We start from the raw sequence: 27,240 nt of genomic DNA on the forward strand, positions 1-27,240 counted from the left end.
GCTTTTAAGGTGGAGCCCGGGCCCCCCGCCCGCCCCCTTTACCCTGCGCTCTCGCTCACTCCGGCTCGCTCCGGCCCCCCCTTACAACTCCCGCGCGCTTTTTAAGGAGGCGCCGCGGAGTTGGCGCCGGGGCGGGGGCGGGGGAAAGCGGCGGGCGGGGGACGGGGAGGGGAGTGCCGGGGGGAGGGGAGAGGGGGCGGGCAGGGCGGGCGGGCGGCGTTCGGCCGCCCTCCAGCCATTGGGCGCGGGACCCAGACGTCCCCGGCGCCCAGCCCCCCTCTCCACGCCTCCCCAGCGCGCTCCGCTCTCGGGACCGCACTTACCGGGAACTCGCCGCCCGCGGGCCGGGGCTGCCGCGCTCGCAGGGTGCTGCGGGGACCTTCCTGCTGCCGCCGCCCCCGCGTCCCTCAGGCGCGCCTGGCCCGGCGCTGAGGATGCGGGGAGAGGGGCGCGCACCCTCTCCCCCTTCTACTCCCCCTGCCAGGGCCGCCCCCGCCGCCGCTCGGCCTCCTGGCGCGCCGGCCCCACCGCCTCCCTAGAGCGCCCTCTCGGTCCCGGGCTGGACGCCGAGGGGGCGCGCCGCAGATTTGGGGACCCCGAATCTGGGGTCAAAGGGCAGTTTGAGGCTCGTTTCTCCTGCGGGGCCGAAGGAGTGCCGGAATTTCAGCTAAACCCTGGTTACAAGGACTTCAAGCCAGGACCTCATCGGCCTGCACGCTGGGGTCCGAAATTCCCTTTCCAACCCCCTGGGGGTGTGTGGGTGGGTGATCGAAGTCGAGAACACCAGCGACACTTTTTTTTTTTAAACAAAACTTTATTGGTAATAGTTTTCAAATATGTTTACAACAGCACACTGTTCAAGAGGAAGTCTCGTCCTTCGCAGCACACAGGTTGAATCGCCCCCGCACCCACCCGGGGCCCCACCCCAGGCCTGAGAACTCCTCCTGGGATGGGGAGAAGTTATGAGAGGGGGAAATACGGGGATGAATGGGGTGGCTCCCCAGCGGCTCCCCACTTTTCTATTACGAGAGAAAAAAGCACAAATGAGAAAGTGGGGGAGAGGTGATGGACAGCTGACAGCTAAGCTGGAGGAGGGGCGCCCAGGATGGGGGAGGCGGAAGCTGGTGGGTGAGTAAAACAGGCAGCCCCTCCCCAGCAGCTCTAGCCTTGAACCCCGGGCCATGGCTTGGGGGGACTTGGCCTCTTCTGTTCCCTTTTGCAGGGATGCCCTCCCCACTCAGCTGAGGGAAGGCTGGACGTTAAAATCTAGCGGAGAATAAAACTAAGGAGTTGGGAAACGCTGCTGGGAGGAAAGACTTGGGCTTGGGCTTGGGGCTCCCCCTCTGTCTTTTTGGGGGATGACTCCTCTTTGGCAGGGAGAGGGGCAGCTGCTTTTTCTGGCTTTCAAAGCCCAAGGGTGAAGACAGGTCTGTTGGGGAAGAAGAGAGCGGAGGCTTCCTAAAGGGGCCTAGACCCTCGCAGGATTGGCAGAGAGGATTCCCCGGGGAGGGGCCCAGGGGAGATTAGCAGCGGGGAGGTTCAAACCCCAGCGCCTCCCTTTCCAAAGTCAGTCTGCTTCTCTTTTAAAATGGATTTGAGGAGTGGGGGGACATGGGAGGGGTGGGAGTAGAGGAAGGAGGGAGGGAGGCACTGGTGGAACTTAAATAAGATTTTAAATTGTTTTTTTAAAAAAAATTCTAGCAAGCAGCCCACTGAACATGTCACTAAAAATCTCTCTTTCCCAGGCAGGATTACTTCGAAAGGAAGGTTGGCGCTTCGTTCATTTGCCCTTAGCAAGTGGGGCCTGTGGTTGGGTGGGATGGGGGTGTGGGTGGGGGCTGGAGTTAAGTGTGAGCCCCTCTTTCCATACCCTGTCCCTGGATACACCAGCAAGACCTGGTCTGACTGGAGTTGAGAAACTCGTTTAAAACAGGCAGAAGTGGGCTGGGTAGGCTGAGGGGCTGGGGGGCTGTGGGGAAGGAGGAAGGGAAAAGTGGGAGAGGGGGCAGGAGGGTGAAGGGGATGAAGGGGAGCAGCTGGTGTTTCTGTCCCTCCGATTATCTGGGCTTCCTGCTCCCCCTAACCCTGGAGGGTGGGGTGGGGGTGAAATTAGATGCAAGGAACTCTGGGGCCCTCTGGCTGTTCAATCCAACCCTCCCACCCCCCCCACCAAAAAAAAAGAAAAAAGAAAAAAGAAAACCCATGGGGGCACAGGCACACCCCTAAAACTCAGAAAACTCCTTGCCACACTTCTCATTGATGGAGACCCGGATTTCTTCTTCCTCATAGTCGTCAAAGTTACTCGTATCCCCAGGGCCTTTAAACTTTGGTATGAAGGGAGCTTCCACCTGGAGAGGGATCAAGAATCACCCAGACCTCAGCATTCAACATAATCATTATTACAACAATAAATGCGAATGGCCTAACATTCAAGAGATATTTACTCTGACTCGGGCCTGTGCTTACCATTAGGTTATGGATTCCTCTTAACAGCCTGAAACTCTTAATGTAGCCAACTCATCAAAGGGGAAATTACTTCCCAGAGAGAGGCATCTGCTGCACAAGGTCATGGAATGGCCAGATGACCCCAGAATCCCATTTCTAGACCCCACTGCTCTAAGCTCTCGACTCTAGGTTGCTCCTGAACCTGTGTTCTCTTTTCTATCTCTCTATTGGCTGTCTTCCCTGACTCTTGGCCTGCTCCCAAACCCTCAGCAGGCTTAAGGAGGGGAGGCCCACCTTCCTCTGGTAGATGGCAATCCAGTCAGTTGTGGCAAACCACTTGTGGTTCTTGATATCGTTGACCCCATTCTTGAGGTTCCCAAAGCGCTTGGTGAGATCTACCTGCAGGAGGTTCCGCAGCAGGTCCTTCAAGTCAGAGCTGAAGTGGGAAGGGAACCGCACCTGGAGGAAGGGGTACAAGGACAGGGTGGGAAGCTGGTCTGGAACTTGGGGAGCCCATGACGCTTCTTTCTCCATCCAACGGTCCTACTGGGTGGGGGCCTCCAAAGCAGAGTGCCTGCCAGCATCCTGTAAAACAGCTCCTTGGGCCTACCCTACAGTTTCCAATTTAGGAAGTCTGATACTGTGGCCTGAGAATCTGCATTTCTTTAAAAACTTTAAAAATTCAAGAGCTAGTTATTTTAAGAAGTTTTTGTAGAGACAGGGTCTCACTACGTTGCCCAGGCTGGTCTTGAACTCCTAGGCTCAAGCGATCCTCCTGCTTTGGCCTCCCAAAGTGCTAGGATTATAGGCGTAAGCCACCGCACCCAGTAAAAATCTGCATTTCTTTTGAAAAAAAAAAAAAAAAGCCTCACTCTGTAGCCCAGGCTGGAGTGCAGTGGTGCGATCTGGGCTCACTGCAACCTCCGCCTCCTGGGTTCAAGGAATTCTCCTGTCTCAGCCTCCTGAGTAGCTGGGATTACAGGCTCACGCCAAGACACCTGGCTAATTTTTGTATTTTTAGTAGAGACGGGGTTTCACCATATTGGTCAGGCTGGTCTTGAACTCTTGACCTCAGGTGATCCACCTGCCTTGGCCTCCCAAAGTGTTCGGATTACAGGTGTGAGCCACCGTGCCTGGCCCAAGAATCTGCATTTCTAACAAATTCCCCAGCAATGGTGCTGCTGGAAAGGGGTCCCCTTTAAGAACCATTGCTCTAAGGCAAGTGCTATGATGATTTCCATTTCAGAGAAGGAGAAACTGAGGCTTGGGTTAAACAGCTCTTCCTAGGTCACATTGAGGCGTGGGATGGGGCAATTCCATCTCAGGTCTACTGGACTCTAGAACTTGCATTCTCAGCTGCTGCTGCTGCTGCTTAAGGCATCTCTGCTGGGGTCCGGAGACTTCTGAAATATTCATGCTGATGACAAACTTTTTCTCTCCTCTCTTTCTGCATAGCTAAGGTTCTTCCATTCTTTAAAGCCCAGCTCAACTCTTCTTGAAAGTTTTCCCCAAACGCTCTGAGCCCACAGCCTTGTATGCAAGTCATCACTGGAGTTGCAAGAAATGACTTCTTGTTCCTACTGTGCCTCTTACACGCTGTGTGACCTTGGCCATGGCCCTTAACCTCTCTGGGCCTGCGCATGCCTCTCAGATGTGGGGCAGATATCCCAGGGCTGCACGAGGAAGATAATACCACTGACGGTGCGGGGGAACTAGAAAATGCTACAAAGAAGGGAGTCATGTGCATCTTCTCCTGTGGGATCTTCTGTGTTCTTTTTCTCTTTCTTTTTTTTCCCACTCTGGGACATTTTCTTTTTTCTTTTCTTTTCTTTTTTTTTTTTTGAGACGGAGTCTTGCTCTGTTGCCCAGGCTGGAGTGCAGTGGCGCAATCTCAGCTCACTGCAACCTCTGCCTCCCGGTTTCAAGTGATTCTCCTGCCTCAGACTCCTGAGTAGCTGGGATTACAGGTGTGCGCCACCACATCCGGCTAATTTTTGTATTTTTAGTAGAGATGGGGTTTCACCGTGTTCGTCAGGCTGGTCTTAAACTCCTGACCTCGTGATCCGTCCGCCTCGGCCTCCCAAAGTGCTGGGATTACAGGCATGAGCCACCGCACCCGGCCAACTCTGGGCCATTTTCTTGGCAGTTTCTTTTGGTCTGGTGGCAGATGCCTCATCTTTCCCTTTTTTTGAGACAGAGTCTTCCTCTGTCACCCAGGCTGAAGTGCAATGGCGCAATCTCGGCTCACTGCAACCTCTGTCTCCCGGGTTCAAGCAGTTCTCTGCCTCAGCCTCTGGAGTAGCTGGGATTACAGGCGCCTGCCACCACGCCCAGCTAATTTTTGTATTTTTAGTAGAGACGGTTTCACCATGTTAGCCAGGCTGGTCTTGAACTCCTGACCTCGTGATCCACCTGCCTCGGCCTCCCAAAGTGCTGGGCTTACAGGTGTGAGCCACCGCGCCTGTCCTTCATCTTTCCCTTTTAGTGATGCTATGTGTCCAGCCGGGGCACCCCACTTGCCTGAATTTTTTTAAAAGACAGGGTCTGGCTCTGTGACCCAGGCTAGACTGCAGTGATGCAATCACAGCTCACTGCAGCCTCAAACTTCTGGGCTCAAGCGATTCTCCTGCCTCAGCCTCCCGATGAGCTGGGAATACATGGGTGCATCATCACGCCCAGCTAATATTTAGGTTTTTTTGTTTTTTTGTTTTTTTTTGAGACAGAGTCTTGCCCTGTTGCCCAGGCTGGAGTACAATGGTGTGATCTTGGCTCACTGCAACCTCCGCCTCCTAGGTTCAAGTGATTCTCCTGCTTCAGCCTCCCAAGTAGCTGGGATTACAGGCGCCTACCACTACACCCAGCTAATTTTTTTTGTGTATGTTTTTAGTAGAGACGGAGTTTCACCACGTTAGTCAGGCTGGTCTCGAACTCCTGACCTCAGGTGATCTGCCCGCCTTGGCCTCCCACAGTGCTGGGATTACAGGTGTGAGCCATGGCGCCTGGCCAGTTTTTTTTTTTTTTTTTTTTTTTTTTAAGAGATGGGGTCTGGCTATGTTGCCCAGGCTGGTCTGGAACTCCTGGCCTCAAGCCTCCACTTCCCAAGGTGCTGGCATTACAGGTGTGAGCCATTGTACCCAGCCCCAAAGTTTCAAAGCCAGTCGGTGGCAGAGCTGGGACTGGGGCCCAGGCTGAGCCTGAGGGTGTTCCCACCACAGTGTCGTGACTCCGGGCCAACCAAAAGCTCCTGTGTAGGAGATGCTGGACCAAGTGGGGGGATGGTCGGGTCTTCCCAGCAAGGTGGTTGAGCTGAGGGCAGAGGTGGGGTCCCCAACCTCTCTCCGGCCATCAGTGCCTACGATGATTGCCTACGATGATTACCTACTCACCAAAATGTGATCTTGGCCAAGAAACATCCCTTTTCCCAGCCTGTTTCCTCACCTCTCCTACAGAGGGTGCCACCATCTCAGGGTGTGACTGATGGGGATTCTAGGGCCTGACGGATGGTGGGCACTTTGTACCTGTCATAGATGTGAGCTGAGATGGCTTCACCACCCCTCATCTGAACCCTCAGAGTTAGGCAAGTCTGGGTTTGGGAGAGGAAGCATGGGTTATAAACGCTAAGTGAGGGCACTCCTGGGTGAGGCTGTGGACAGCACCTGGGAACAGGAACCAAATACATTCATTTTCCTGCCTTGGAATTTGCGAAAACTCACACTAACTGGGACGAGGAGCGACAAGGAGGGTCGTCTGGCAGGACGGTTTGTGTTCTGTGGCCAAGAAGTTCCCGTGAGGCTCGGGATTTTGGAAGCCCGTGGGATTCTGGAACCGCGGGGTTGGGGCTGGACAGCGAGGGGGCTTGAGGTGTTGGCCTCAGTGTGGCTGGTGCGTCCAGCTTCACCACCTGGCCTAACTTAAGGAACTTCTAGATTATTCTGACAACAAGCAGGGCTCCCCAGGGAGTAGGATGGGTGAGCAGGGAAGGGTCTCTTTCTTCCAGGGCTGTGTCCCCACATCCGGACCTCACCTTCCCAGAGACGATCTTCTCATAGATCTGGATGGGCTGGTCTGCGAAGAAGGGCGGGTAGCCAGCGGCCATTTCATAGATAAGAACCCCCAGGGCCCACCAGTCCACGGCCTTGTTGTAGCCCTGGAGCAAGATGGGGGGGCACAGGGTGAGGAGGGGGCGAGAGCAGGAGAGCAGAGCCGGCCTCAGGGGAAGGGGAGGGCTGGGGAGGCTCCTACTTTGCTCAGGATAATCTCAGGGGCCAGGTACTCAGGGGTGCCACACAAGGTCCAAGTGCGGCCCTTCACGCGCTTGGCGAAACCGAAGTCTGTCACCTGTGGGCACAAGAACAGGCAGTTGGCAGGGAGGGAGGGTCCAGGCCATGGTTTCCCCAGGGCTGCCCCTCGCCCGGCCTGGTGGGCACCTGAATGTAGCCCTGCTGGTCAATCAGCAGATTCTCCGGTTTCAGGTCTCTGTAGATGAGATCCAGCGAGTGCAGATACTCAAAGGTCAGGACGATCTGGGCCGCGTAGAAACGGGCATGGGGCTCGCTGATGGGGACAAATGGGGAGGTGAACGTCAGTGGCCATGCCCCAAAATGGTCCAGCAGGTGGTCCTGCAGAGCCTCCCCCGGAGGAAGACACCTCCAGTCCAGCCGTCAGAAACGCAAGGCACCTGATTCTTACATAGCCCGACATGGGAAACAGCCTGTGGGTCCATCCACAGGAGAATGGAATCACAGACTGAGCTATAGTCATACAATGGAATTCCACTCACCACCACCACCGCCAACAGGACAGCCCATGCATCCACTCAACAATGTGGCTGCATTTCAAACTGATTATGTTAAGCAAAAGAAGACACAAAAGAACATGAATGAGTCCATTTATATCACGTCCATACCCAGACAAAACAAAGGCATGGTGTTTGAAGTCAGAAAGGACAACTGCCTTTGGCGGGAGGTGACATGTCAAGAGAAGGATTCGGCCCGGTGCGGTGGCTCACCCCTGTAATCCCAGCATTTTGGGGGGTCGAGGTGGGAAGACCACTTGAGCCCAGGAGTTCGAGACCAGCCTGGGCAATACAGGCAAGACCTCACCTCTGTGTGTATGTAGATATGTGTGTGTGTGTGTGTGTGTATGTATATGTATATATATATTTTTTTTTTTTTTAATTAATTTTTTTTGAGACAGAGTCTCGCTCTCTTGCCCAGGCTGGAGTGCAATGGCATAATCTCGGCTCACTGCAACCTTCGCCTCCCGGAAACAAGCGATTCTCTTGCCTCAGCCTCCTGAGTAGCTGGGATTACAGGCGTGGACCACCACGCCTGGCTAATTTTCGTATTTTTAGTAGAGACGGGGTTTCACCATGTTGGTCAGGCTGGTCTCGAACTCCTGACCTTGTGATCCACCCACGTCGGCCTCCCAAAGTGCTGGGATTACAGGCGTGAGCCACGGCACCCGGCCTCCACCTCTGTATATTATTGAAAAAAAAAAGAAAGGGATTCAAGGGAATTTTCTGAGGTGATAGAAAAGTTCCATATACTGTTTTGGGTGGAGGTTAGGTAGCTGTACACAACTGTCAAAACTTGAGGCGTGGAACATTGAAGAACTGTGCATTTTATTGTATGTAAAGTGAATCTATAGTTATCTATCTAAAATACAACTACAAGACCAGTGCGGTGGCCCATGCCTGTAATCCCAGCATTTTGAGAGGCCAAGGGGGGGCGGATCACCTGAGGTCAGGAATTTGAGACCAGCCTGGCCAACATAGTGAAACCCCATCTCTACTAAAAATACAAAAATTAGCCAGGCAAGGGGGCATGCGCCTGTAGTCCCAGCTACTTGGGAGGCTGAGACAAGAGAATCACTTGAACCCGGGAGGCAGAGGTTGCATGGAGCCGAGATCGTGCCACTCACTCCAGCCTGGATGACAAGAGCGAAACTCTGTCTCAAAAAATAAAATCAAATAAAACTACATATGTTAACTTGTAAGTTAATAAGACAAATTTATAAGTTAAAAATTTTTTTTTTCTTTCAGCAGGGTCTCTTGTTACAACCCAGTCTGGAGTGCAGCAGCGTGATCGTGGCTCATGCAGTCTTGACCTCCCAGGTTCAGGAGATCTTCCCACCTCAGCCTCCCCAGTAGCTGGGACTACAGGAATGTGCCACCACACCTAATTTTTTTTTTTTGTATTTTTTTGTAGAGATGCGGTCTTGCTATGTTAGGCTGGTCTCAAATTCCTGGGCTCTAGCAATCTGCCCACCTTGGCCTCCCAAAGTGGGATTATAGGGCATGAGCCACAGTACCCGGCCTGTATCTTAAACTTACAAATTTCTGTATATAGTTTTATTTTATGTATAAAATATATATTAAAATCTACACATATAAAACTATTGATCTATATAAAATAAAATAATAGTATAATTTTTATTTTATTTTTTTGAGACAGAGTCTCGCTCTGTCACGCAGGCTGGAGTGCAGTGGCGCGATCTCGGCTCACTGCAAGCTCCGCCTCCCAGGTTCACGCCATTCTCCTGCCTCAGCCTCCCGAGTAGCTGGGACTATAGGCGCCTGCCACCATGCCCGGCTAATTTTTTTTTATTTTTTTAGTAGAGACGGTGTTTCACCATGTTAGCCAGGATGGTCTCGATCTCCTGACCTCGTGATCAGCCCGCTTCGGCCTCCCAAAGTGCTGGGATTACAGGCATGAGCCACCGCACCCGGCCAATTTTTTTTTTAAAAGAGACAAAACCCCACTATGCAGCCCAGGCTGGTCTCAAATTCTTGAGCTCAAATGATCTTCTCACCTCAGCCTCAGGAGTAGTGGGACTACAGATGCATGCCACCTTTTGGGGCTCAAAAAATGCACAAAATCAACAACTTCAATTTTTTTTTTTTTTCAAGACGGCATGTCACTTTCTCACCCAGGCTGGAGTGCAGTGGTATGATCTTGGCTCACTGCAACCTCTGTCTCCTGGGTTCAAGTGATTCTCCTGCCTCAGCCTCCAGAGTAGCTGGGATTACAGCTCAGTTTTGTATGTTTAGTGGAGACAGGGTTTCGCCATGTTAGCCAGGCTGGTCTCGAACTCCTGACCTCAGGTGATCTGCCCACCTCAGCCTCCCAAAGTGCTAGGATCACTGGTGAGAACCACCGCGCCTGGCACTAACTTCAGTTTGGACACCTAAGTTGCCATGTTTGCTCTGTTTTGTTTTGTGGTGGTTGAAACATCACATATTCCTCAGCACAGGGGAAACAGAAACCCACAGGGTCCTGGGAGACCACCTGCATGTTGAAGTATGCTGGACTCCTCTGCATTCCCAGGGGGCTTGGTCGTGCACTGACACCTGTGGACACCCTGACAGCCTGATGTGATGCAGGGTGGCCCGCTTACCTGAACCTTCCGATCCGCCGTAGGTGTGAGAACATCTCCCCGCCGGGCACGTACTCCATGACCATGTATAAGTTTGAGTTGTCCTGTGGGAAGCAGTGGCTGGTCAAGGGCCCACTCCCTGAGACTTGGACCCTATCTGAAGGCCTTGGGGGCCTCCCCGTCTGGTGTTCAAACATTATATGATAACAGCGATCCTGGCTCCCTGTAGGAATCATGTTCTACAGGGGCGACCCTTATCCTGCTGTTAATGGGTGAAAGTGAGGGCTGGCTCAGAGGTATGTCAGGACCTGGTTAGCCTGCCTTGGCTGGAGAGAGAACTCTGTAGTACCTTGCTCTGGGAGCTTGAGTAAGGCTTTGAGGCCACAGTTTTGTCATCTGTAAAATGGGATCATGATAGGCTGCAGAATTAGTGGGGCCCAGAATAAAAAAGGTGGCCCCTGGTTAAAAGATTATTACGGAGGGCCAGGTGTGGTGGCTCATGCCTGTATAATCCCAGTACTTTGGGAGGCCAAGGTGGGTGGATCACTTGAGCCTAGGAGTTTGAGATCAGCCTGGGCAACATAGTGAGACCCTGTCTCTACAAAAATACAAAAATTAGCTGGGCATCATGGCGTGCACCTGTAGTCTCAGCTACTCAGGAGACTGAGGTGGGAGGATCGCTTGAGCCTGGGAGGCGAAGGTTGTAGTGATCTGTAATTGCACCACTGCACTCCAGCCTGGGCAACAGGGTGAGACCTTATCTTAAACAAAACAAAACAAAACGGCCGGGCATGGTGGCTCACACCTGCAATCCCAGCACTTTGGGAGGTCGAGGCAGGCAGATCACTTGAGGTCAGGAGTTCAAGACCAGCCTGGGCAACATGGCAAAATCCTGTCTCTACTAAAAATACAAAAATAAGCTGGGCATGGTGGTGGGCACCTGCAATCCCAGCTACTCAGGAGGCTGAGGCAGGAGAATTGCTTGAACCCAGGAGGCGGAGGTTGTAGTGAGCCAAGATTGCGCCACTGCACTCCAGCCTAAGCAACAGTTAGTGAGACTCTGTCTCAACAAAAAAAAATTATTACGGATCTCAAGACAGCAGCAGCAGCAAAGCATTAAACCAGGTGTGGGGTCCCTTGGAGCACAGGCCCTTGTGCTTCTCTGGGTCAAACGTCCATGAAGCTGGCCCTGAGTGGCCTTTCCTGTTTCTCATGACCACAGCTTTGGATGGCACCCAAAACGGCTCCCAAAGGGCGCTCAAGACGAGCCTGGAACTGTCATGACAACCCCACCAGGCTGGAACTGGTATGATCCCCATTTTACCGATGAGAAAACTGAGGCTTGGGGAGATAAGTCTCTTGCCCAGGGCCACACATCAGGAAGTACTGAACTGGGAACTGAACCCCGGCTGCCTGGGGCAGAGTTTGTGCTCCTGGGTCAGGCTCTTGCCATAAACCAGGTGCTGCTTTTGAGGGATGTTACTGAGGCTGGGTGACTCGCCAAGGGTATCGAACTACAAACTGGCTGGACCAGGAACTGAACTTGGGTCTACCAGAGTCCCAGCCTGACTCCCGTCCCCTGATCTCCCTCCTCCAGGGATCTTGTTCTTCCACAAAAGAGGGCAGCCACTGATTGTCCTCAGCTCCGACCCCAGCCCTGGGGGCCAGAAGGCTGGGACCCAAGGCAGTGACCCTGCCCCTTGGCCACTGGGACCCCACCTTGAAGGAGAACTCGAGTTTGACGAGGAACGGAAAGTTGACAGCTTGCAGGATGCGCTTTTCATTCAGGGTGTGTTCTATCTGTTTCAGTTTCACCACCTGGGAAGGGAAGGAGGGGAGGGCAGAAAGGAGGGGGAGGTGAGAGGGGCCTCATTTCCCCTGATGCCTGGAACTAGGGATGCCAGAGCCAGGCCGGTTCCTTCAGCCGGAATCATTTGTGTGCCTGTGGCCTGTCCGGCCCTTAGCTGATGCTGAGGACACAGCATCAGGGAGGCTAGGGGCTGCTTGTCCTTGCACGGCACTAAGTCCAGGGCAAAGAATACATGGGTTACCCCCAGAGAGGTCAGAGCCGTGGTGGAGGGTATCTTGGGGTTGTGGAGAAGCAGCCCCCAAGAAGCCCATGTAAAGTACCTGGCATGGTCTGGGGAAGGGGGAATCAGAGAGAGCTTTCTGGAGGAAGGGGCAGCTGAACTGAAATTGAAAAGACAGGCAGGAGAAGCCCAAGGGGTGGGGGGTTTAGGAACTGCCTTACCCTTGTTTAGAACACTCCACACAGCAACCTGAACCTCAGGCTAACAGCTCCTCAGCCATCAGCTGATGCTGATGCCGTGAGCAGGCACCTGGCACCTAGTCTCTCATTGAATCAGGATAGAAGCCCTAGACGCCCATGCTGGGAGTACGCCAGTTTGGAAGACCAGACACAGAGAGGGGAGGTGACTTGCCCAAGGTCACACAGCTGGCTGATGTCAGGCTGGTGTGTAACATGTGGCCAGCCTGGTCCCTCGGTCAGCTGTCAACTGCTTTGCTCACATACCTGTGTCCTCAGAGTCTATACCTGCCCTACCCAGTTCAGTCCCCATTAGCCACAGGGGGATGCTGGGCCCTTGAAATATGGCTGGTCGGATGGGGAGCCAAATTCAAAAATTTTAAGTATCTAAAATATAAATTTAAAAACTGACACCAGCTGGGCATAGTGGCTCATGCCTGTAATCCCAGCACTTTGGGAGGCCCAGGCAGATAAATCACTTGAGCCCAGGAGTTTGAGACTAGCCTGGGCAATGTAGCGAGACCCCATCTCTACAAACAACAACAACAACAACAAAAGCAACTAGCTGGGCATGGCACAACTATGGTCCCAGCAGCTCCAGAGGCTGAGGTGGGAGGATCATTTGAGCCTAACTGCACTTCAGCCTGGGCAACAGAGCAAGACCCTGTCTCAAAAACAAAACAACCAGGCCGGGCACGGTGGCTCACGCCTGTAATCCCAGCACTTTGAGAGGCCGAGGTGGGCGGATCACGAGGTCAGGAGATCGAGACCATCCTGGCTAACACGGTGAAACCCCGTCTCTACTAAAAATACAAAAAAATTAGCTGCGCGTGGTGGCGGGCGCCTGTAGTCCCAGTTACTTGGGAGGCTGAGGCAGGAGAATGGTGTGAACCCAGGAGGTGGAGCTAGCAGTGAGCCGAGAGTGCGCCACTGCACTCCAGCCTAGGCAGCAGAGCTCCATCTCAAAAAAAAACAAACATAAACAAAAAAAAACAACCAGCCTGGACAAAATGGTGAAACCCTGTCTCTACTAAAAATATTTAAAAATTGGCCAGGTGCGGTGGCTCACGCCTGTAATCCCAGCACTTTGGGAGGCCGAGGCGGGCGGATTACAAGGTCAGGAGATCGAGACCATCCTGACTAACATGGTGAAACCCCGTCTCTACTAAAAATACAAAAAATTGGCCGGGCGTGGTAGCGGGCGCCTGTAGTTCCAGCTACTCGGGAGGCTGAGGCAGGAGAATGGCGTGAACCCAGAAGGCAGAGGTTGCAGTGAGCCAAGATCGTGCCACTGCACTCCAGCCTGAGCGACAGAGCAAGACTCCATCTCAAAAAAAAAAAAAAAAAAAAAAATTAAAAAATTAGCTGGGCGTGGTAGCCGGCACCTGTAATTCCAGCTACTCAGGAGGCTGGAGCACAAGAATCGCTTGAAACCAGGAGGCAGAGTTGTAGTGAGCCGAGATCGTGCCATTGCACTCCAGCCTGGGCATCAAGAGCGAAACTCCATCTCAAAAACAAAACAAAACAAAACAAAAATTAAACTCTTGATGCAGGTACTGGTGACTTTCAGGCATGGTTGGAACAACTTGGGCATGTGAATCTGCTTTTTCAACTTCCCTGCTTTTTCTCATCTTTCCAGGAAAAATTTACCATCAGAGTTGAGACCTGTTGTAAGCATACAATGGACACTGGATTTTAAAGACACTTCAGTACAGAAAAAAAGGAAATATTTCCGAAGTCATGGAGGACTGGGAAAAAAACAAAAGGAATGTAAAATGTTTCGTTAATGATATTTTCACATTGATAATATATGGAAAGGGTAATACTGTAGCTATACTGGCTTAATTAAAACATATCATTAGGCCAGGTGCGGTGGCTCACGCCTGTAATCCCAGCACTTTGGAAGGCCGAGGCGGGCAGATCACCTGAGGTCAGGAGTTCGAGACCAACCTGACCAACATGGTGAAACCCCGTCTCTACTAAAAATACAAAAGTTAGCCGGGTGTGGTGGCAGCACCTATAATCCCAGCTACTTGGGAAGCTGAGGCAGGAGAATCACTTGAACCTGGGAGGTGGAGGTTGCAGTGAGCTGAGATCACGCCACTGCACTCCAGCCTGGGCGATAAGAGTGAGGCTCTGTCTCAAAAAAAAAAAAAAAAAAAAAAAACCCCAAACATGTCATTAAAATGAATTTCATGAATGACACCTGTTTCTTTCACTTTCTTTTTTAATTAGAAATTTTGGGTTTTTTTTAGAGATGGGGTCTGGCTGTGTTGTCCAGGCTGGAGTTGAACTCCTGGGTTCAAGTGATCCTCCTGCCTCAGCCTGTCTAGTAGCTGGGACTACAGGCGTGCGCCACCATGCTTGGCTGTTTTTACTGTTTATGATGAAGCAAACAGAAAATTCAAAATCACTTCTGTGGCTCAGGTTACATTTCTGCTAGTTACATTGCTGCTTTATAGCAGTGCCCGGTATAAAGTCGGATCACAAAAATATTTACGAGAAGAAAGTGCACGTAAACACCACTTCCCCCAAGAGTGCTCTTGTCCTCCTCCCTTTGGGCTGGTGTCTGACCCTGTGTCACAGTGCCTGGCTTTGAATCCATGGCCGGCCTGGAGAGGAAGCTTTGGGAAGGCAGCACAGGGCCCTTCTGATCCCTAGGGCTGGCACATTATGGGGGCTCAGGGGATAATGGGTGAGCCTGGCATGGTGGCTCATGCCTGTAATCCCTGTACTTTGGGAGGCTGAAGTAGGAGATCACTTGTGGCCAGGAGTTCAAGACCAGCCTGGGCAACACAGCAAGACCCCCTGTCTAAAACAAAAAACAAACAAAAAAAATTAGCCAGGCATGGTAGTGTGAGCTTGTAGTCCCAGCTACTCGAGAGGATCTCTTGAGCTCAGGAGTTTGAGGCTACAGTGAGCTATGATCACATCACTGCACTCCTGCTTGGGCAACAGAGCAGGATCCTGCGCCCCGCAAAAAAACTAAGCGGCCAGGCACCGTGGCTCACGCCTGCAATCCCAGCACTTTGGGAGGCTGAGGCAGATGTATCACCTGAGGTCAGGAATTCGAAACCATCCTGGCCAAGATGGCGAAAACCCATCTCTACTAAAAATACAAAAATTAGCTGGGTGTGGTGGTGGGCGCCTGTAGTCCCAGCTACTCGGGATGCTGAGGCAGGAGAATCGCTTGAACTAGGGAGGTGGAGGTTGCAGTGAGCCAAGATCACGCCACTATACTCCAGCCTGAGCGACAGAGCGAGACTCTGAATCAAAAAAAAGCAAGTGAGTGAACGGGTGGATAGGGCACTCCAAGGAGTGGGCACAGTCCAGGCAAAGGCCTGACAGGCAGGCCCTGAGCGAGGACGGGCCACCTCACCTTCTGTTTGTCGAGGATCTTCATGGCATAGTGGTTCCCGGTCTCCTTGTGTTTCACCAGCATCACCCGCCCGAAGGAGCCCGTGCCGAGGGTCTTGATTCGTTCAAACTGATCCAAGTGGGCTGTGTTCTGTGGGCAGAGGGGTCGGCAGGCTCAGGGTACGCCCTCCCCGTGGCCTGCTTGGCTAAGGTCTGGGGCATCCCCTCTGTCACCGGCAGAGGGGGCCCTGGGGAGCACGTGGGGTCAGCGGGGTGAGGACAGGGGGCGGAAAATCAAGATGGCAGAGGGCACATTCCTTAAGGCGGGTGGCAGGGGCCAGATCCGGCCCTGGCCTGGGGCCTGGAAGCTGCTGGCAGCTGTGCTGGGGGCAGGGGTGGGCCGTTGGGAGGGGTGGTGGGATGGGGGTGCCTGGCATTGGGCAGTCAGGTGTCTCCACACAGGACCCCCCATGGGCACCTAGGGATCAAATGGGGAGGGTCTGAAGCCTTCTACGGGGTTTCTGAAATTCTAGCTGTGTTGCTGGGACACAGCTAGGGGGCTGGGGGTCACCAGCTCACCCCTCCCTGGGCTCTGCACCCGGCAGCCTTACCTGAGCGGGACTTTCCCATTTTTTAAGAAAATCTTCTTTGGCTTTGGCTAAGAATTCTTTCACTGAAAGGGAGAGAGGGGAGAGTTAGACAGAGACCCCCGTCTCACCAGGGTGGGTTCAGGTGATTTCTGGGGAGATACTTGGTGGAAAGTGGGGTGCAGTTCCAACCCAGAGCCTGACCTTTTTCTGGTGCCTCTGGAGGCCCTGGCTGGGCCGTGGCCTGGGCCTCCCCTGCTACAGAGAGGTGGGATCCAGCTGCCACTCCATCCAAAGTGGGGTACAGAGCGTCTCAGGGGTCACTCCCAAGGGAACAGAGGGAGGCACCCAGGCAGGCCAGCCCACCCCCACTCGCCCCAGTTCTGACCGACATTCCACGGCCAGGGCCGACGCCAGCCGAGGTATTTATAGCCTTGGGATTTGGCTGTTCCTCTGGTCCCTTCTCTGGGAAGGCCGGGCCTGGGACGGAGGCCTCAGGGGCTCGGGTAGCAGGCGCCCTTGGGGGGCTCAGCTGTCACCTTGGCCCCCAGCTGGCCCTGTTCCTCTCCATGACAATCGCAAAGGCATTGCTCCAGAGCTGGTTCAAGGGAAGTCTCGCCCTATGCCCACTCCTCGGCCCCACGGCATCCCAAGGCGAACATCACCGCCTGGCTAATGTTGAAACTTCCCCGGCAGACCCTGTGCCGGCTGCTGTCTACACTGTCTCATCTGACTCGCTCGGCAACCTGCCTTGTATCCATTGTCTCCACTTAACAACCCAGGAAACAGACTTGAAAACAGTCATTCTCATCTCTGCTGAGACACAGCCCAGCAAAGTGGCTAAGGGCCAGGACGTGGGGACAAGATCCAGTTCACAGCCCAGCCTGGTCTCTGACGAACTTTGTGACTTTGGGTAACTGATCTCACCTCTCTAGGCCTCAGTTTTCCTCATCTGTAAAGTGGGGTGGTTTTGAGGAATGAATGAGTTCATCTTGACAAAGGGAGTTGAACAGTGGCCCGTGTGATGGTAGTGCCAGATAAATGTCAGCTATTATTATTTTTTATCTATTTATTTATTTATTTTTTGAGACGGAGTCTCCCTCTGTCGCCCAGGCTGGAGTGCAGTGGCGCAATCTCCGCTCACTGCAAGCTCCACCTCCCGGGCTCACGCCATTCTCCTGCCTCAGCCTCCTGAGTAGCTGGGACTACAAGCGTCTGCCACCACGCCCGGAGAATTTTTTGTATTTTTTTTTAGTGCAGACGGGCTTTCACCATGTTAGCCAGGATGGTCTCGATCTCCTGACCTCATGATCCACCCGCCTCGGCCTCCCAAAGTGCTGGGATTACAGGCATGAGCCACCGTGCCCGGCCAATTTATTTATTTTTTAAATTATTATTATTATTTTTTTTGAGATGGAGTCCCGCTTTGTTGCCCAGGCTGGAGTGCAGTGGCACAATCTCCGCTCACTGCAAGCTCCACCTCCCGGGCTCACGCCATTCTCCTGCCTCAGCCTCCTGAGTAGCTGGGACTACAAGCGTCTGCCACCACGCCCGGAGAATTTTTTGTATTTTTTTTAGTGCAGATGGGCTTTCACCATGTTAGCCAGGATGGTCTCGATCTCCTGACCTCATGATCCACCCGCCTCGGCCTCCCAAAGTGCTGGGATTACAGGCATGAGCCACCGTGCCCGGCCAATTTATTTATTTTTTAAATTATTATTATTATTTTTTTTGAGATGGAGTCCCGCTTTGTTGCCCAGGCTGGAGTGCAGTGGCACAATCTCAGCTCACTGCAACCTCCGCCTCCCAGGTTCAGATGATTCTCCTGCCTCAGCCTCCCAAGTAGCTGGGATTACAGGCACCTGCCACCACACCCAGCTAATTTTGGTATGTTTAGTAGAGACAGGGTTTCGCCATGTTGGCCAGGCTGGTCTGGAACTCCTGACCTCAGGTGATCTGCCCGCCTTGGCCTCCCAAAGTGCTGGGATTACAGGCATGAGCCACCACACCCGGCCTATTATTTTCTAAATTGAGGTACAAAATATGGGGAGAGAGGCTGGGTGCGGTGGCTGACGTCTGTAATCTCAGCACTCTGGGAGGCCAAAGTGGGTGGATCACAAGGTCAGGAGTTCGAGACCAGCCTGGCCAACATGGCGAAACCCCATCTCTACTAAAAATAAAAAAATTAGGCCAGGCACGGTGGGTCACGCCTGTAATCCCAGCACTTTGGGAGGCCGAGGCGGGTAGATCACTTGAAGTCAGGAGTTCAAGACCAGTGTGGTCAACATGGTAAAACCCCATTTCTACTAAAAGTACAAAATATTAGCCGAGCATGGTGGCAGGAGAATCGCTTTGACCCGGGAGGCAGAGGTTGCAGTGAGCTGAGATCATGCCATTGCACTCCAGCCTAGGCGACAGAGCGAGACTCTGTCTCCAAAACAAAACAAAAAAATTAGCCAGGCGTGGTGGTGTGTGCCTGTAATCCTAGCTACCTGGGAGGCTGAGGCAGGAGAATTGCTTGAACCTGGGAGACTGAGGTTGCAGTGAGCCGAGATTGTGCCACTGCACTCCAGCCTGGGCGACAGAGCAAGACTTGTCTAAGAAAAAAAAAAAAGATAAAATAAAATAAAATATGGGGAGAGACTGGGCATGGTGGCTCACGTCCATAATCCCAGCACTTTTGGGAGGCCGAGGCGGGAAGATCACTTGAGGTCAGGAGTTTGAAATCAGCCTGGCCAACATGGTGAAACCCCGTCTCTACTAAAAATACAAAAATTAGCTAGGCACGGTGGCGCATGCCTGTAATCCCAGTGATTTGGGAGGCTGGGGCAGGAAAATCTCTTGAACCTGGGAGGCAGAGGTTACAGTGAGCTGAGATCATGCCACTGCACTCCAGCCTAGGCAACAGAGTGAGACTCTGTCTCAAAAAAAAAAAAAACAAAAAAACATATATATATAGGGAGAGCTGGGAACGGTGGCTCATGCCTGTAATCCCAGTGCTTTGGAAGGCCGAGGTTGGAGGATCGCTTGAGGCCTGGAATTAGAGACCAGCCTGGGCAACATAGCAAGACCCAATCTCTACAAAAAATGAAACAATTAAAAAATTAGCTGAGTATAGTGGTCCATGCCCGCAGTTTCACCTACGCAGGAGGCTGAGGCAGGAAGATCGCTTAAAGCCCAGGAGATTGAGGTTGCAGTGAGCTATGATTGCACCACTACACTCCAGCCTGAGCAAGAGTGAGACTCTGTCTCAAAAAAATAATAATACTCTGGGAGGCCGAGTGGGGGGGATTGCTTGAATACAGGAGTTTGAGACCAGCCTGGACAACATCAAAACCCTCTACAAAAAATAAAAACATTAGCCAGGTGTGGTGGTGTGTACCTGTGGTTCCCAGCTACTCAGGAGGCAGAGGTGGGAGGACTGTTCAAGCCGGGGACATAGAGGCTGCAGTGAGCCGTGACTGAGCCATTCTACTGCAGGCTGGGTGACAGAGTGAGGCCCTGTCTCAAAAAAAAAAGTAATAATAAAAAAACCCCAAAAACAAATATAGGAGATACATTGAGTGCTCAAATCTTAAATGCGCAGCCTGACAAATTCTTGCATTATGGACTTGTCCTTTTAACCACCACCTAGGGCTACAAGGGACCAGCCCCTTGCTGAGTATTTTCTATGCTTCGTTCTCACCCTGTGGGGTGGGAGCTGCTGTTATTCCCACTGTACAGACGAGAAGACTGATCAGGTCTGAGGTCACTTGCCTGCCCCCACATCCCATGAGATTAACTACTTCACTGCCGACTCAGCCATTGGTTTCAGCGCTGAGTCCAGTGCACCAGGGTGGCCAATGTAGACAGAGCTGCCTTCAACCCCCTGATGTTCCTGGGTTTGCTGCCACCCTGAGGGGCCCTGTACATTTGCCCTTTGGCATTGCTGGTTGTCTGCCTGCCAGTAATCCCACGTGGCCTTGTGGGGAGCCACCCCCACTACCTGTCTCCAGAGCTCTCCCTCAGCATTCAGAGAGAAGAGCCCTCATGGGGCTAGAAAGTGGTAGATGGTGGCCGGGTGCGGTGGCTCACGCCTGTAATCCCAGCACTTTGGGAGGCCGGGACAGGCGGATCACTTGAGGTCGGGAGTTTGAGACCAGACTGACCAACATGGAGAAACCCTGTCTCCACTAAAAATACAAAATTAGCTGGGCGTGGTGGCACATGCCTGTAATCCCAGCTATTCAGGAGGCTGAGGCAGGAGACTTGCTTGAACCTGGGAGGCAGAGGTTGCAGTGAGCCGAGATCGCGCCATTGCACTCCAGCCTGGACAACAAGAGCCAAACTCCGTCTCAAAAAAAAAAAAAAAAGAAAGTAGTAGATGGTGGATGGAGAGAGACCGTGGCCAAGAAGGCCCCACAATGAACGATCAGGCGGAGAGGGGACAGGCAATGAGTGGCCAGGAGTCCTAGATGGGTGCCTGGCTGGGCCACCAACTAGCCCAGGGGCCTGAGCCTGGGGGTCACACCAAATTCAACGCTTTCACTAGCAGAACCTTTGTCTGTGTGTTTTGTTTTGTTTTGTTTTGAGATGGGGTCTTGCTATGTTGCCCAGGCTGGTCTCCAACTTCTGGCCTCAATGGATTCCCCCACCTTAGCCTCCCAAAGTGCTGGGATTACAGGTGTGAGCCACTATGCCTGGCTTCAGTAATAGAACCTTTGTGACAGAAAACATCTTCCTTGGAAACCTCCAAATAATCCACACAGAATTCAGCAGTGGGTGGGGAGGGTGGAGGGTGCCCTCTTGGGATTCTACCTTCACCCACACAAGAAGGCAGAGAGGTGCCAGGCTTGAAGGGAATCCAAAAGGTCTGGTCTGTTTTCCCTTTGCTCTTAGCAAAAAGGAAAGAATTGCTGAATCCTGCACCTCCCCGACTTGCTGAGCTCCCAGCCTCTGGCTGTCCGCTGGTGCCCCACGGAGTAGCTCCATAGGGTGCCTTGCTGTTAGCATGGCCCTTCTCTGGCCTCTCAAAGGACCAGAGCGCCCAGGCTCTGTCCCCTCTGGTGCCACTAGCCCTGTTAGCTTGTCAGATTTGGGGATGGGGCACGGGGGAGGCCAGTGCCAGGAGGAGCAGGCAGAGAGAGGGATGATGGTAGGGGAGGGGCAGGTAACCTCAATCAAGAGGCCCCACACTCACCTCTGCTTCCTGTCTCTTCCAGCAAAGGGTAGAATAAAGGGTGGGGGGGGATGGGGTGATCTGGGGGCCTTCTGCCCACTGGCCAGGGAGGCTCAGGGTGCTGGCTGTGGCTTAGGCCCCCAGAAGGTGTGGTGCAGGTAGCCCAGGAAACGTACAGCCAGGTGGGCCCAGAGAAGCAGCTGCAGCCACAGCTGGAAGGTGGTCTCCGAGTCCCCACCCTGGCTGCTGCCTGATCCCAGATCCATCCCTGGCCCCCCTGGGCTCTCCCTGGAATCTTCCTTTTGCTGAGAAACCAGGAAAACGCAGAGCCTCTAAGTCAGCTTCCTTGGGATGGCCTCAGGGGACCAGGGAGGAGGAGCTGGTTGCCACAGAAGCTTTTAAAGGTACCTGCTCCAAGCTGGCCAAGGTTTGCAGAGGGCTTCCTTGGGATGGCCTCAGGGGACCAGGGAGGAGGAGCTGGTTGCCACAGAAGCTTTTAAAGGTGCCTGCTCCAAGCTGGCCAAGGTTTGCAGAGGGCTTCCTTGGCAGCAGGCGATGGGAAGATTCTCCCGAGGGTGTCCCTCTGGCTGGCCTGCGTGCCCCGGGGCGGGGCGATAAAACTAACTTCCCTTTCCAGGGACTTCACTGCTCACGGGACGCCAGGCCCTGCCTTCCTCAGTGGGCACTGGACTGTGCAGAGGACAGCGCCTGATGTGCCCAGAGCAGTGCCCACTGGGCAGAGGGGAAAGAGTTAAGGTTCAGGATCAGGCAACAGCCAGACACTCTCTGGGGGCTAAAGAGGCCCCAGAGCTCCCTTAGCTGAAAGAACAGCTGGAGAGAAAGGCTTGGGGCGGGGGGTTACAAGAGCCACCCTGCCTCCTCCCCTGAACTCCCTTTCAATGTGGAACCCCCAAATCCTGCTATCCTGAGAGAGAAAATGGGTACATCTGGCTCTTTGTTTTGCTCCTATGCGGGGGTGGAGAGGGGAAAGGCATCCCGGGATGTCCTTGGCCTCTCTCAAACCTTGCCCTGTGCTTGGATCTACTCTCGGCCATGAAAGCCCAAACCGGAAACGAGCGGCTAAACCCAGGGGTGGGGGAGGGGGAGGCAGCCTTTACCATCTTCCTTCTTCTTTCCAGATCCCAAAAGAAGCAGAGGGTCAGTGGCAGCCTCTTTGAGTGTGCCCAGCACTCAGGACCCCTGCTAGCAACAGGAAGTGGCAGAGGATAGTAACCCAGCCAGCTGCTGGCCTGTACAGCCTGCTGCCCTGCCCACATCTCCCACACGGGGGGGTGCCAGCTCTCACTCTGGTCCAGATTCCATTTGGGCTCTTAGAGAAAACTCCTTGACACCCCTTGAAAAGCCAGGGCCACAGCAGAAGGCAGAAATCTAGAAACTCGCCCTGGGAATGGGGAATTGCAACAGCAGAATATCAATTTGGGCAAGGGGCTTGGGGTCTCTCTCGGAAGGAGCCCAGCCTCAGAACCCCCTTCCTCCAGACAACAATCTCAGACCTTCTGCCCTTTTGAAATCTGGCTGTCCTGGGAATTCTGGGGCAGGAATGCCCAGCCTGGGCTGGGCCCCCTATTCGAGGCTGGCTGATTCCTCCAGTGGAGCCTAGATTCCCTGCTCTGGGCTTACCTGAATGACACAACCCTGAGCTGGACCCCAACACTGGGCTGGAACGACCCCCATTCTGAGCTGGACCCCAACACTGGGATGGCTCATCCTACAGTCTGAGCTGAACCCCAACACTGGGATGGACCACTCCACCACCCCCCTCTGAGCTGGCCCCCCTGCTGGGTGGACCAACCTCCCTTGTCTGAACTGGGCCACCGATCCCCTCTGCTCTTCCCCAGGCCGCACAGGCCGGGGCTGTACAGGAGGAGTTTCCAGGGCCAGCCAGGGGTTCACATCCTCCTCCTCTTCGTCTGTGCCCCAGACCCTGCTGCAGCCCCTCCCTGACTTGAGGGGCAGTGTGTGCCTGGGAAGTTGCTATAGCAACAGGGCTCAGCCTCACCATCGCTGGAGTTGGAAGCCATCACTCAGTCTTCTTCTCAGGGCACCGGCACTACGGTGGCTGGGAAGGCTCATGAGACCTGCCGCGTCTGTTCGGCTGTCCATCCCCAGAACCCTGCCTGCAGGGGGAGCTAGGGAGCCGTGGGGTGGGAGCAGGAACAGAAACCCAACCCAGAGGCCACTGGGTGTGGAGGAGGGACAGATAGGGCCCTCTAAGTTTCTGTAGACGCGGTTGCGCTAAGGGGAGGGCTGCCTTGATAAGACCTCTTGGGCATCCATACAACTGCCAAGGCACAGAAGGTGTTTGGCCGTCTTAGGCATCCATAGGATGTTACACGGCACTAGTTCTTCCTATCTAGGGTCTTTTTGGGGGGTGCTTTTCTCTCTTTGCCAGGATCTGCTTGTGTCCTGGGGATGGGGGGCTCCCTTTTACTAGCTCTGCCCCTTCCCCTGTAGGCCAGCTCCCAGGGGTATCTTCAGCCAGTGCCAGCCACGATCTGAGCCCCACTTGGCTGTCTGACCTGGGCGCCTGCCCCCTGGGGCCGCTGCTCCCTCTCCGTTCTTCCAACTTGGCCAGAGCCTGGGGCTTAGTCTTTTTTCTTGGCCCTCTCAGCTCTCCCAATGGCTTTGCCATCTTTGGGTGTAGATTCCCCCAACTCCACGCCAGGGTTCATTCTGGATCCCTGGCCTCTTTGGAGGAGGCGGACTCTGTCCTGCCCTGGCACAGAGATGGTACCACAGGGGACTGCAGGATGCTTAACTGGTGCCTCCCAAGGCCTGGGCATTTTTCTGACCCCAGTCGGGCCGGCGTCTGGCAGATGAAATCCAGGTGCCCCCTGCAGGCTGGCCTGGCTACTGCCCCCGCCCCTGCCCCACCCTTATAAGAGGTCAAATTTTGTCTAACTCCATCCTCTCAGAATCAGAGCGCCTCAAAGCAAAGAGGGACTTCCTTCCTCATCTTATTTCCTTCTCTGGGAGCCTCTGGGAGGAAGTACAGCTTCGGGCGTTTCTCAACGTGTGACATGGTCCCATTGGCAGAACATGACATGATTTTCGGGATGTTTCATTTATCTAGTTACACTGTATTTAATGTGTATCAGAGAAAATATAATTGGCATGGCAATCCCATGATTTCATTTATATTATTGTTTAGAATGAGCTCCAAGTTTACATCTGAACACAAGTGAGTAAAATTTTTATTATTTTAAATTAAGAAAATATGATAGAGTAAAAATCTGGGAGGCTGCTGAAAAATGTCAAAGTCGGGAAATTCTGGGGTCCAAGAAGTTTGCTGGTAGATGGATCTGGATGTGAATCCTGCCTCTGTGACATCATCTATGTCATGGATGTCATTACTACCAGAGGGATCCTTTGGAAAATTTGGATAACAGCCAGTTATGAAAGTCACCAGAGTAGATATATCTATCCGCCTGGCCATTTAGCCTGTGGCACAGCCTAGATGCCCAATAAATAGTAGCTCTATTTTACCATGATCATTCATTCCTGGGTGTCTGACCTGTGCTCTGAGAGAATCAGTGGTTCCTTCCAGAGCCTCTGATCTTTTTCTTGGGATCCTTTTTCTTGTGTGGCTTTCCACCCCCCACCACATGTGTCTGATAGCCTTGAAGGTTTTCCAGGACTGTCATCTCCCCAACTTTCAACTGAGCCACCGCAATACATAGCTGCCTGCCTCTACCTTCCACCTCCCAGCTGGCCTCACCTGCTGGGGGCCTGACTCCTCCCCCCCCCCCCCCCCCCCGCCAAGTCCCCTCCAAGCTCATGCCCAGACCTTTTTTGGACACTACCCACCTGCTCCTCTGTCATCAGGCACTCAGCTACAGGCACTTCCCTCCCCAGCCCCCGCCCATTGGTGACATGTCAGGCCTCTTCATGATTGCTCTGTGACTCTGAGTTTTGCTATTTGAATCCGTATGGGAATAAAGTTCCCTGGCTTTCATACCTTTCTGGGAGGGGGCATACAGGAAACTCAGATGCTGGGGTTTAAGACCAAAAACTGGCCTCCTTTTCGACTAATAGTTCCAAATATTTCTGGGTAAATGGACAGGGGATCCCAGCCGCCTTCCAGCTTTCAGACTGGAGTGACAACAATTTAAGAGCTGTAAAAATTGGGAATGGGGTTCAAGACCATTTCTGATGGTATTTCCAGATAGAGAATCTCTTTCTCTGGCTGGCTGGAAAAGGCCAACATAATGTGTGGGCAACTGGGTGAAACAGGTCTCTCTCTGGCTGAGCCCTGGGAATGATCAGAATCACTAGACGTCAAAGCAAATCACTAGACGTCACCCATTACTCTCTTTGACTGCCTCCTCCTCCCCAGTGCTCTTTCTGACCATCTCAATTAAAACCGAATGAACCTCGCTAAACCCAGACACTTTTCATCCCAAGCCAGGAGCGGTGGAAGAAGCCCCAGGGACTGGGTGAATGACGGAGCCTCAGTTGTGAAACGACCATTTATTGAGGGGCCCTCCATGGAGCCTAGAGCTCACTGCAAGGCAGGAAATGCGAGAGGGCTCTGCTACCACCCCCTTACCCCAACGCAGGAAAGAGGACGCAATGAATCCCAACAAGACCAGCTCAAACTTGGCTTTGGAAGCACTGAAGCAATTCTCTACGTTCATAAACAGTCTGCTACCCCAGCCAGGGACAGACGCTTGCTTGGAGGACGGAGCACAAGCAGAGAAGCAGAATGACAGAGTGACAGGATGAGAGACACAGAGGGACCCAGAAAGATCCTGTCCCCCATGCCAAGTGACACAGAAGAAAAAAACAATGCTGGAGGTGGCTCTGGGAAATGCTCAGGGGGCAGGATGTGTTTGGAAGAGGGGGCTGTGCTAAGGTGAAGAGGGGAAGGGCAGGAGAAAGATGGCGGGGGCTGGAGGGGGGAGGGGTGTGGTCAGCAAGTGGCCAAGGTCCCTGCGCGGTGGAGGCAGACAGACCCCATCGCATTCCCAAACTGGTAGAAACCTGGGTCGAGGTCAGGCAGAGGATCCCATAGGTGAGAGAGGTGAGTGAGGAAGTGGGGGAATTAGAATCTGGGGAAAGGGGCCAGGAAAGGAGGGGGTAGGCTGGTGACAGGGGCCCATGTGGGGCCCCAGCGGTCATACGTGCCATGGTTGGCAGTGACAGCTGGGGGGGAGCAGGGTCTTTGCAGTGTGGGGCGGCCCTAGGGGAAGGGGACCCCTACAGGGGGTACTCTGCGGGCCCGCGGGCCCCAGCCTTGGACAGGCCGGGGCAAGGGGCGCTGGGGGGTAGGCAGAGAGGAATGGGGGGCCCCGTAGGGGGAGGGGCCAGGCGATGATGGACAAGGCCAGGGCTGGCAGCGCAGGGCCAGGATCAGGGTCACGGCCCGGGCACTCACCGCTCTCCTGCTCGCTGCCCTTCTTGGCGGCGGCGGCGTTGCCCATCGCGGCGGCGGCGGCCGGGGCCGGTCCCGGAGCTGCGGCGCGGCGGGTGCTGGCTGCGGCCGGCAGCCCCGGAGCGCGCTGGGCGGCGGCGGCGGCGGCCCTCGGGCTGGCTGCGCTAGCTGCGGCGCCGCGACCCCCGCCCAGCCCCTGCTTCCCGCGTCTCTCCGCGCCCGCCCGCCCGGGAACCTCAGCCCAAGATCTCTGCTGCTGTCCGTGACGCCCCCGCAGCCCGCCGCTCATTGGCCTAGGCCGCCCTGACTGACGGCTCAGCGCTGCCGTCCATTGGCCCTCCCGCGACCTTCCCGCGCCACTATAGGCTCTCAGCCTCGGGACTCGCACTGCGGACTCTCGGCCATTCACGCGCTCGCGAGGCCGCAGCTGGGCGGGCAGACGCGACCGATTGGCCGAGACGCTGGACTGGGCCCAGGGTCCGCCCCGCGAAGCCGCCGATTGGCGGAGGTGCCCTGTCCGCCAAGCCCCCAGCAGAACGCTCAGTGTCAATCCGGGGGTGAGAGGGCGGGGCGGAGGCGCAGTCTGCGGGCCCGGGCCGGCGGGGCGGGGCGGGGCGGCGGAGGCTGGCTGGCGGCCGCGCAGCGCTCCGAGGCT

At 54.1% G+C, this 27,240-nt stretch overlaps 2 protein-coding genes across 3 annotated transcripts; both read right to left on the reverse strand.

The window, feature by feature from the left end:
* Positions 1 to 793: 793 nt before the first annotated feature.
* Positions 794 to 26,863, reverse strand: PRKACA (protein kinase cAMP-activated catalytic subunit alpha). 2 transcript variants are annotated; one of them, XM_054461736.2, is made up of 10 exons: positions 26,589 to 26,863; positions 16,057 to 16,118; positions 15,468 to 15,596; positions 11,542 to 11,640; positions 9,844 to 9,926; positions 6,873 to 6,999; positions 6,688 to 6,783; positions 6,470 to 6,592; positions 2,740 to 2,904; positions 794 to 2,348 (listed from the first exon to the last, which is right to left on the reverse strand). In XM_054461736.2, exons 1-10 carry the CDS (start codon positions 26,632 to 26,634, stop codon positions 2,223 to 2,225), a joined length of 1,056 nt encoding a protein of 351 aa, XP_054317711.1. In that variant the 5' UTR covers positions 26,635 to 26,863; the 3' UTR covers positions 794 to 2,222. The 2 variants fall into 2 exon arrangements, with proteins under 2 accessions (XP_054317711.1, XP_054317712.1); XM_054461737.2 differs by lacking the exon at positions 26,589 to 26,863 and adding an exon at positions 23,211 to 23,434.
* SMIM46 (small integral membrane protein 46) lies at positions 20,986 to 21,477 on the reverse strand. The gene has a single exon (XM_063658719.1). It carries the CDS (start codon positions 21,454 to 21,456, stop codon positions 21,304 to 21,306), a length of 153 nt encoding a protein of 50 aa, XP_063514789.1. The 5' UTR covers positions 21,457 to 21,477; the 3' UTR covers positions 20,986 to 21,303.
* Positions 26,864 to 27,240: the final 377 nt, after the last annotated feature.

The sequence above is a fragment of the Pongo pygmaeus genome, chromosome 20 (genome assembly GCF_028885625.2).
Source record: "Pongo pygmaeus isolate AG05252 chromosome 20, NHGRI_mPonPyg2-v2.0_pri, whole genome shotgun sequence".
NCBI classification, from domain to species: Eukaryota; Metazoa; Chordata; class Mammalia; order Primates; family Hominidae; genus Pongo; species Pongo pygmaeus.